Source organism: Zea mays, chromosome 1, assembly GCF_902167145.1.
Source record: "Zea mays cultivar B73 chromosome 1, Zm-B73-REFERENCE-NAM-5.0, whole genome shotgun sequence".
Classification (NCBI taxonomy): Eukaryota; Viridiplantae; Streptophyta; class Magnoliopsida; order Poales; family Poaceae; genus Zea; species Zea mays.
The window spans coordinates 100,560,017-100,570,903 of record NC_050096.1 but is presented as its reverse complement, the minus strand read 5'-3'; the positions used below and the strand labels follow the sequence as shown (position 1 = coordinate 100,570,903).

The 10,887-nt window shown below is 49.6% G+C and overlaps 1 protein-coding gene across 2 annotated transcripts; it reads right to left on the bottom strand.

The window, feature by feature from the left end:
- Positions 1–6,947: 6,947 nt before the first annotated feature.
- On the bottom strand, positions 6,948–9,216 carry LOC100194368 (nonsense-mediated mRNA decay NMD3 family protein). 2 transcript variants are annotated; one of them, NM_001374348.1, is made up of 2 exons: positions 7,427–9,214; positions 6,948–7,193 (listed from the first exon to the last, which is right to left on the bottom strand). In NM_001374348.1, the coding sequence occupies exon 1, from the start codon at positions 9,018–9,020 to the stop codon at positions 7,443–7,445; it is 1,578 nt and encodes a 525-aa protein (NP_001361277.1). In that variant the 5' UTR covers positions 9,021–9,214; the 3' UTR covers positions 6,948–7,193; positions 7,427–7,442. The 2 variants fall into 2 exon arrangements, with proteins under 2 accessions (NP_001361277.1, NP_001132875.2); NM_001139403.2 differs by lacking the exon at positions 6,948–7,193 and having other exon boundaries at positions 7,289–9,216.
- Positions 9,217–10,887: the final 1,671 nt, after the last annotated feature.

Genomic DNA, 10,887 nt, shown 5'->3' with positions numbered 1-10,887 from the left:
TCGGTGGTGAACCGACCCTGTCCCAAGCTCGCGTTCAAATTTTTTGGCCCATACAAAGTGCTGGAACGTATTGGGTCTGTTGCTTATCGTTTGGATCTCCCTTTATCAGCCCAGGTGCATCCGGTTTTTCATATTTCCCAACTCAAGCCTTTTACTGCTAACTATTCGCCAGTGTTTTCTACTCTTCCGGTTTCTGTGGACCTCAGCAAGTATGAACTGGTTCCATTGGAGATAGTCGATCGTCGGCTGGTCAAGAAGGGTAAGGCTGGAAGATGTTCAGGGGCTGGCGGATGTGGAATAGGAAGTGTAAGGCTGGATGTGGGCCGTATGGGCTGTTGTAATGGGAACATTGATATGGGCCGACGTTGGGACACGGGTATAACTCTTGTGTGTATGATGAAACTGGCAGAAAGGAAATAATACGAACAGAAATCCCACCTACCTCGCTGTTGTCTCGGTTGACGGCGGCAACGATTGCTCACGTCACGGTTGTCTCACCGCTGGTGGCCACGGGCCGTAACATTGTGCTAGTGATTGTGTAGTTCAGAGTTGTGAGAACATTCCTACGAGCCAGTGGCGGATCCAAAGAGGGGCTATGGGGCTCCAGCCTAATATTTCGAATCTAGTCATATAGTTAACGATCAGCCGACTAGTCACGGTTAGCCATCGACCAGACCAACTAATCGAGCCTAGTCGAGCAACAGGGTAACAAGCAAGAAAACTAGAGCAAGAAACACACTCACCATCTTAGGATGACCTCATCTTTTGGGAATTAGGATTCTGTCTATCGTTACTTGATGCAGGCGAACACACAAGAGCTAGGCCTAGGCTACGATGCTCCAACCTAGAATGTCGGATGTCGCTCGATCTTGTGAGCGCCAGCAGTGGAGCTCGGGCGGCCGCATGGAAGGTTGGAGCTGGATTTTGCGGTGGGATGTCTGCCTGGATCTTGCAGCCATGCGGGCGGGGGCAGGACTATGAACTTGGTCTGGTCGAATTATTAAACCCTCTCAGACTGCGTTTATGCCTGGTCGTAATATTCTTGAAGGGGTAATTGTATTACATGAGTCTTTGCATGAGCTACATAGGAAAAAATTAGATGGAATTATTCTCAAGTTGGACTTTGAGAAAGCTTATGATAAGGTGAAGTGGAATTTTCTCCAGCAAGCTATGCGTATGAAGGGTTTCTCGCCGAAGTGGTGTGCATGGATCCAAAATATCGTCTCGGGAGGTCACGTGGGGGTTCGAGTTAATGATGACATAGGACCCTTTTTTCGACTCACAAGGGCCTTCGACAAGGGGATCCTCTCTCGCCGATACTGTTCAACATTGTTGTTGATATGTTGGCAGTGCTCTTTGCTAGAGCGATAGAGGAGAACCAATTCGCTGAGATCATACCACACTTGATTGAAGGAGGTTTGTCTATCCTTCAATATGCAGATGATACGGTGGTGTTCCTGGATCATAGCATCGATCAGGCCCGGAATGTAAAACTTCTTTTAACCGCTTTTGAACAAATGTCCGGGCTTAAGATAAATTTTCATAAAAGCGAACTTTTCTGTTATGGGTCAGCTAAGGCATGTGAGACTCAGTATTCAAGGATATTTGGCTGCGGAATAGGCACAATGCCTTTCAAGTACCTTGGGATTCCTATGACCCACCGAAGATTGCGAAATAGCGAGTGGCGTTGTGTCATCGACCGGTTTGAGAAGAGACTTAGTAATTGGAAAGCCAAATTCTTGTCTTCAGGGGGCGGCTTGTTTTGATTAATTCTGTTTTAAGTAGTCTACCTATTTTCATGAAGTCATTCTTTGAAACTCCAGCAGGCGTATTAGAGAAGCTAGATGCTATTCGGTCCAGATTTTTGTGGCAAGGAGGACATCATAAAAAGAAATATAGACTAGCCAAATGGCAGATTATTTGCCAACCTAAAGAGTTAGGTGGGCTGGGAGTTGCCAATCTGGCCATAAAGAACATTTGTTTACTCAGCAAATGGCTCTACAAATTACTCAATGAAGATGGTATGTGGCAACGACTCCTAACGAACAAATACCTGGGAGGCAAATCACTCACCCAAGTTTCTAGAAAACCGGGTGATTCCCATTTTTGGGCTGGCCTGATGAACGTCAAGGATCAATTTCTTAGGTGGGGACGCTTTCGGGTGGGTGATGGTCAAGCAACAAGATTTTGGGAGGATAAATGGCTTAATAATACTACTCTTAGAGAGCAATTTCCGAATCTTTTTAATATAGTGCGCAATAAGACCTCGCTGGTTGCAGGAGTGATATCACATGCAAATCTAAATCTTTCTTTTCGGAGACCCATTGTTGGAATTAAACTCGTGGAATTGCAGAACTTGGTACACTTATTGGCTCCGGTTACCCTGAATTTGTTGAGGGACACTTTCGTGTGGGGAGCTCATAGGGATGGGACTTTCTCAACCCGATCCATGTACTATATTTTAATAAATAACCCCAATTTTAAGAGTAATTGTGTGCTTTGGAAGCTAAAACTACCCCTTAAGATAAAAATCTTTCTTTGGTATCTAGGTAGGGGTGTGACACTCACCAAAGACAATTTGGCCAAACGTAGATGGCAAGGAAGTCCGAAGTGTAGCTTTTATAACCAGAACGAGAGCATACAACACCTTTTCTTTGACTGTTACCTAGCTAAAACTGTTTGGAGAATTATTTATTTTGCTTTAAAGATAGACCAACCCATTAATATTAATCATATTATAGGGGATTGGGAATCCAACAAAGGTAGCACACATAAAAAATTGCTTCTTACTGGTGTTGCAGCATTGTTTTGGTCGATTTGGCTTTGCCGTAATGATGTGGTGTTTAATCATAAACCTATACCGTCAATTATACAGACTATCTTCAAGGGCACACACTGGTTCAGATTTTGGAGATTATTGCAGAAGGAAGAAACGCAACAACAAATCCTCGTCATGTGCCAGTCTTTGGAGGTGGTGGCCATGGAGTTCTTCACGAGTCACGGGTGGCGGTTCCATTCAAGAATTGAAGCAGCTTAGTGCACGTGTTTTATTTTCCTCCATATCATGATTTAGTTGAAGTCCATTTGAACTACAAATTGCTGCAGGGATGATGTAATAATTGAGTTGTAAGGCTGTATGCATGCAAATGCAAAAGGCCGGAACGATGTTTCCATTTCCAAAAAAAAATGAACTTGTGCAGCGTCAGAGAAGACACTACAGTAACATGGAGCCATAGATTGCTTTTGCGTCTTGTGCGAGTGCGACTGTGTATGACTTGTAGCTGCCCAACCACTAGAAGGCCACAATTAGGGGTGGGCGTTCGGGTTACCCGAAATTTTCGGATCTAATTCGGGTTTTAAAAATTTCGGGTTTTGAGAATCGATACCCGAAATTACAACGGGTTTTTCAATACCCGAAAATTCGGGTACCCGGAATTTCGGGTTCGGGTATTCCCGAACTACCCAAACTATTGTGTTGGCTTCATAAAAACACATACACCCTATTAAGTATAAAAATATACTTTGAATAATGATATACATGGACATATAAAACACAAGCAATCTATAATTACAAGTTATGCACACTTACACAAAATTATAGATGTACAAATTAATAATTAAGCATGACATGAGTACATGACACATGAAAGTTCGGGTAATTCGGGTATTTCGGGTACCCGATTGTGATACCCGAATTACCCGAAATAATTTCGGGTTTTGCAAGTTGCTACCCGAAATTCCCAAACAAAATTCGGGTTTCGGGTATTTCGGTTTCGGGTTCGGGTATTCCGGGTTCGGGTTTCGGGTTACGGGTTTTTTGCCCAGCCCTAGCCACAATTGCAGCCCATAGATGCAACACCAAATGGCAGCCCACAAGTCTACAACCGCATCTCCAAAAGCTCATCTAAGGACATAAATCTAATCTGGTCATTTTACACCAAATCGGATTATTAATCGTCAAATCAGGATTCTGGTGGAATTAATCACTTCGGTGGGCTTAGTCAAATATAAGTTACTGGTTAGTCCGACTAATCACAATTAGTCAGACAATTGCATCCCCAAAAGAAGAGAGAAAAATAAGCCCTGCAGTAGCTTGTGTTGTCTCCACCACTATCACTATAAAATGAGCCTCCGTTTAGTTCATCCCTGAATCTGGCACTGCTACGAACTACATCTTTCTGCACAAAAGATAGTGTATGTCCAGTGCTCCAAGTGTAATCAACAACCGTGGCGTGATGCTCAGGGCTCCATGACAGATGCGTGCACATGCTCGGCGGAAGTGAGCCAATGATTGGCCGCTCAAGATTTCTAGTCATTGTAAGCACATGTCGACCATTACACAGGTGTAGTTAGTCACTTACTGTTTGTGAGCTCAACCGCTCGGAGACCAAGTATTCATTCACTGTCAATGTGTAGTTCTCAAACAGGAACCTCGGTGTAAACGAGTTTGTCGACCGTGCCATTGCAAGCGAGCAAATTGGGCATTCAGAGTACTTGACCATATGCAGATCAAACTTGAAGCTTTGCCCACCGTAACCCATCACGAATTGACTGTTCTATCACACCAAAATCAAGCCCTTCTTGTCGCCATGGACGTGAATGAACCGAATAAGCAACGGGGTCTCATAATGCACTAGCAAAAGACTTGTAAGCACTGAGCGCCGGGGGAGCACGCCATTGGTATTTTCCTGGTTTCACGAACGCCGGACGCCAGATTCAGGCGGCTAAGATTCAGACGAAGCGCAAAAACCAAGCTGCGGGATGGCGAGCTGTAGGAGTGAAATGTTGTATTGTATAGAGAATGAGTACAATATATAGACTCAACCCTAATTTTAATGGGCCGGCAGCCCTGACCCACACACAGTCTAACATCCCCCGCAGTCGCAACGGGGGCACTACACACGATGAGACTGGAGTAGAGGCCGAAGGTAGGAGCCGACGGGCTGAAATCCCCCCGCAGTCGCAGCGTCGTGATGGTGCGAATGTTGCGGCTGGAGTAGAGACCGGTGTGTGCTCCAAGAAGACGATAACCCCTAGACGCCGAGATAGCCGAAGTCGAGGTGGTCGCGGTCGGGAGACACGCAGCAGAAGCCTATTCTTCGGGAGGGGTCGACGTTCGAGCGTCAACGATCGGCAGGGCGACACAACAAAAGGGCACCGTCAGGCCGACCTTCATGCTTCTTCGATCATCCGGACGTCAAGGAGCCCCGCCAGGGAGGCCGACAACAGTGCACGCGTCTGCGCCGGTCATGGTGTCCGCGCCCGCGACAGAATAGAAGGGGAAACGACAGATCCAGCCGGGAAGGCCACGGCAGCGACGGATCCAACCGGGAAGACGTGATCCAGCCAAAGAGACGGCGAATCGAGCCGAAAGGTCGCAGCAACGTGGATCCGGCCGGGAAGGCCGCGACAGCGACGGATCCAACGAAGGCGATGAAGGGGTGGGCGGCGGGGCGGGTCCAGCCGGGCAGGGGCCTGCGCCGGACCAGGCAAGGGATGGTGACGGCGCCGACGACGGGAGAAGCTCGAAAGGTTGGCGCTACTTGGTGTCAGCGCGATCAGTTAGCTGGCAGCGCGATGAGGAGGACGGCGCGCGCAGGGCGCACAGGAAGGCCGGGGGCACTGCGCGTGGGGGGCAGCGGCGCGCAGGATGCGTAGGAAGGCTGGGGGGCGCTGCGCGTGGCGGCGGCGCGCAGGAAAGCAGGGGGGCGCTGCGCGTGGGGGGGCGTAGACGCCGAGGAGGGGCCATCGGGCGTGCTCAGGAGTAGAGGGGAGGGGCTTGTGGCGGGGAAGAGCTCGGCCTGCCTCGGCGGTGGAGCGCTGCGGCGCTGGAGGGCGGACGAGGGCCGCAGGCAGGTTAGCACGGCCGCCGCCGCCGCTGTTCCGCTGACGGCCGCGCATGCAGGCGAGGGGCCGCCGGTGCCTGATCCGGTGGGGTAGCGCCGATGGGGAGGAAGGCAGCAGTCGCGGGGAGGGCAGAGGCCTAGCGCGGCGGCGTGTGGATCCCACGACTGTGGCGGCTGCGCCCGCGCCCGCGCCCTGGACGCCGACGATGAGAGGCAGAGGCCCTGCGCGGCAGCGCGCAGGGAGGCCTAGGGCGACGGATGGAGAGACGGAGGAAGGGCGAACGGGAAGGAGAAGGCCAGCACCGGCTCACAGGCATCCGCGTCGGCCATGGTGCCGGGCGCGACGACTGGTGGGGGGGCTCGGGCGCGGGCGCCGGAGGAGGCATGGTCGGGGACACCGGCGCGGCGGCGCTTTGAGAGCAGCGCGGCGTGGTCGGCGGGGCGGGAGGAGAGTGACACGAGGGCCGCCTTCTTCCTATCCTTGTCGGTGCTCTTGGCCACCGTCGTCTTGGCCGCTAGGGGCTCTGCTGCGGCGACTGGGAGGAGGGAGGCCACCCCGGGAGGGAAGGATGAGCCTCCCGAGGGGCGGTGGCTGGTGCTAGGGCTGGGGTAGGGCTGGGGGCGGGTGAGGGGTGGGTGGCGGCTGTGAGTGGGAGGAAGAAGAAACCCTAACCTTGTCTGATACCATGTAGAAATAGTGAACTGTTGTATTGCATATAGAATGGGTACAATATATAGATTCAGCCCTAACCCTAATGGGCCGGCAGCGCAACAGTGGTGCCGGCGCCCACACATAGTCTAACACGATCGATATCTACATGACCTGGGTAAGATAAAAGAGCCGGTTGAAGATGCAGTTGGTGCAATTTCGAAGGATTTTGGGGTTCTTTTTTGGACTGCCAAGATGAAAGGAACGACCAGAATGACTAGTTTGGGTGCCCGTACTTGATACATACGGCTATTTGCGGGAGGTATGCAGAATATTGAGCAGTTGGGGAAACAGGCGCTAAGCAGCTAATTGATGATCTGAAAATAAATACAGCTAAAAGCTTAATTACTACATGACTTAAATTTGTTCAACTAGAGAGTAACCACTGAATTAGAAGAACACACATAAGAATCGATATAATTACTTGAAAGCAATCACCATGCCTATCACAAAAAAAAATGAAACTGAAAATTTGGCTACCAATAGAGTAAAACTGACAAAAAACACGGTTCCTACCAACAATTCGGTGCTGTCGATCCCAGTGGAAACATAGCTTACAAACCTAGAATAAACTGAAACTAGAGGCCAAACAACGCATTGAGCTTTTTCTGGCCATGCTTCTCCCTGTAGCTCTCAATCTATATTAAGACACAGAAACTAGATCAGACTAACTTATTATGGACATGTAAAGTTTTTTATATATACAAAAATCTCAATGTAAAGTCGGGCATGATTGTAACACCTCCAATGCATGATAAGGGTTGAAATAAAGTTGATTTGGAGAAACAGCAGAATTATAAACTTAAGCAGTACCACCAAAATTCTAACTTGTACCAGTAACAACGAAAAAAAACATATATGATCATTCTACCATTCCAGCATGAGGCTCATTCCACCATTCCAGCATGAGTGTTGCCTTCCACAGCTTCTTCCCCTTCATCATCCTCATTGTCACCAAGGGTCAAGTCCTCAATCAGCTCCTCGATTGGCACCGTAGGGATATCATCACCAACTGTTGATGCCATCTCAGACCTATAGTCCTCATTCTTGTACAGATTCACCCCGAACCGCATCCCTGGGTCCAGCTCCAAATCCCTGAGGAAAGCCTCGTACTCATCTAGCGTCTTCTCTTCCTCACCCTTGGCCTTATTTGCAGCATCTTCCTCCACCGGCAACCTCTTAAGCTTCCATCGCCGTGTGCGAGGCCTCTTCTCGTAGCTCTTCTTGACAAGAACCGCCTCAGGTAAGCTGTACCGAGTCATAGCTGTGTTCATGTCATCATCATTTAGGTTGGCACCATAGAGATCATACCCAAGGGCATGATCACCAGGGTTCAGCAGGTGCCCAAGATGCGTCCTCACAGTAAAGATGGTGTCATTCTTCCCGAAATCTGACACCCGGGCAACCTGAGCATAAGCCAATTGGTATCGAGACCCATCAATAGAAATTTCAGGCGATTCTTGTTCTATGTCGAGCACAATGTACTCCACAAGCTGCTTGCTGGTGAGAGTTGCCTTGAAATTATAGACCCTGTATTTTTTCTCCTCCAGGTGGTGCACTCGCAGCGTGAGGGGATCAAGAAGAGCAATGGCATTTGTGACCTTGACACAGAGCACGAGCGGGCCAAGGCCACCCATGTCCCGGGACGCCTGGGGACTGAGCGCGATGAGGTCCTCACGGCAGATAGGGCAGATATCGACCGAAAAGGTGTACTTGTAGTTGTAGACGCTGCTCTTGGTGTCGTGCGAGACGAGCTGCTTCGCTGTCTGAGTTTGGATAGGAGCGACGGTGGCAAGGAAGTCGACCAGGCGGGCGGCATGGGAACGCGAGCCGAAGAAGAAGTCGAGGCCGCCGGGGGCCGCCGCGACTCGGATCGCTAGGGAAGCCTGGCCGTGTTTTAGGAGGAGCTGCTCGAGGTAGAGGAAGGTGCGGCGGTGGGGCACGTGCTGGCGGAGCTGGACGACGGCGACCCACTGATCGGGGTTGGCCTGCGCGCGGGAGCAGGAGTCGCAGAGTCGGTCGTGGACGACGAACTCGACGGGGTGCGTCTGCTCGAGGACGATGCCGTGGAGCACCTCGCGGCGGAGGCGGAGGTTGAGGCGGAGGCGCTTAGAGTGGGGCTCGGAGAAGACGAACTCGGCGCCGGAGAGGGAGACGCGTAGCCGCGCGAGTGGGCGGTTGACTCGGCGGAGCAGGATCTGCATGAGCTCGGGCGACTCGGGTGTGGCGCGGAGCCAGGACCGCGGCGGCTGGAGGTAGGAGGAACAGTCGGGGCAGTAGACCACGGCGGCGTGGCGCGGGACGCCTTCGGTGATGTCGACGCGAGCGCGCAGGCAGCGCGCGCACATGTTGGCCGGGTTGGGCTGCATGGACACACCACACATGCAGCAGAGCACCGTGCCCGCCGTCGCCGCCGGCACGAACATACCGGTGCCGCCGGCCGCCGGCTCTGATCCTGGCAGCATCCTGATTACGATTGGATCAGACAGGGGATCGGGATGGAGGCGCAGGAACTACCTAGCGACCAGGGATTAGAGGAATTGGTGGAGAACTATCGTAGGGTTTTGTAATCGCAGGGGATGAATGCGGCGGCCGCGAGGCGGCAGAGGTGGTGACGAATGCGATGACGGAGTCCACGGTCGCGTGGGACGGTTAAGGATTGCGAGGCCTCCTGAATCCTGATCCTATATGGGCTTTTAGACCATGTCGGCTCATGGGCCGTGAAGTCTATGCTATGCTACCCTCCTCTTTGTAGTCACCACAGCGGTGGAAGTGGAATAGAACAGATCTGCTAACAAATAAACCAATTTTAAATTAACTGACAAAAAATGTTGTGAAATTAAGTTTGCTATGTAATCATCGTTAAAATAAAATATTAAAAATAAATTAAAATATTATATATGTATTTTATTATTTACTCTATCAATATATCAAATTTTAAGTTATAATTTATTATACATCAAGAGATCTAAAAAATTGCCAAATACAGATGATTAAAAACTATGAATTTTATCTTTTTTACATATCTTAGCATATGGTAAATTAAAACTTGATATATTGATAGAATAAATAATAAAATATAGGTATACTTTTTATATTTTTGTATGACTTTTGATAGTTTGATCGTACGATGATTGCACACGGTGAAAACATCTAGGCCCTATTTAGATTTCCATGGTTAATGACATTGCTAGATTATTATAATTAATATGTGTTTTTGAAAGTCACCTAGAGGGGGTGAATAGGCGAAACCTATAAATTATAAGCTTTGAACACGAACTTCACCTGGAGTTAGGATTAGAAACAAATAATAATGAATACAGAGTATGGAAGAGAATTTTTCTTGCTATGAGTTGCTCAATCAATGCGGATAACTTGAGGAGCTAACTCAAAGGATTGTGAGCAAGAGAACTTTTAGAGAGGGAGACGGGAGAGGGAGAATCAAATCACAAGTTGATGATCAACACAAATGAATACGATAATTTGTTTTCCGAGGTTCGGTTGCAATGAACCTACTCCCCGTTGAGGAGGCCACGAAGGTCGGGTATTTTTCAACCCTTTCCCTCTCTCAATCGATCACCTAGACCGATTGAGTGCTTCTTCTTAATCTCAAGGATCACAAAGACCCCACAAGGATCACCACACACTTAGGTGTCTCTTGCTAGCTTTACAAGTCACTTAGAGAGTTTAGAAGGAGATGAAGAAAACACGATTAAAAAGTCAAGAAACAAGAGCAAAAAATGAAACACGAATCACACTCTCTCAAGTCACTAATCACTTGTCTTAATTGTGGCACTTGAGGAGATTTGGAGCTCTGAATGTGTCTTGGAATGAATTTCTTGCTCTTGTATTGAATGTGGATGTATTGAATGCTTGGGTGTCCTGGATAGAGGTGGTTGGGGTTGTATTTATAGCCCCCACCATAATTATAGTTGTTGGACAGAAAGTAGCAGCTTTCTATCGACGGGCGCACCTGACAGTCCGGTGCACACCGGACAAGGCACTGTTCATTGTCTAGTGCCTGCCACGTCAGTCGACCGTTGGATCCACCAACCCCTGTGGCACACTGGACAGTCTGGTGGCACACCAGATAGTCCAGTGCGACCTGACGTCGCCGAGCGTTTCTGACTTCTGACCGTTTCTAACCCGGTGGCAGTCGACCGTTGGTGAAGTTGACCGTGGGCTCACCGGACAGTCCGGTGCACACCAGACAGTCCGATGAATTATAGCCGCGGATCGATGAGTTTTTCCCAAGAGCGGCCTGTTCGTCGGGCGCGCCAGCCTGGGCACCCGACACTGTCCAGTGCACACCGAACAGTCCGGTGCACAACA

Excerpts from the sequence above, each read along its gene's own strand:
- LOC100194368 (NM_001139403.2), bottom strand. The coding sequence starts at position 9,020 with ATGCTGCCAGGATCAGAGCCGGCGGCCGGCGGCACCGGTATGTTCGTG.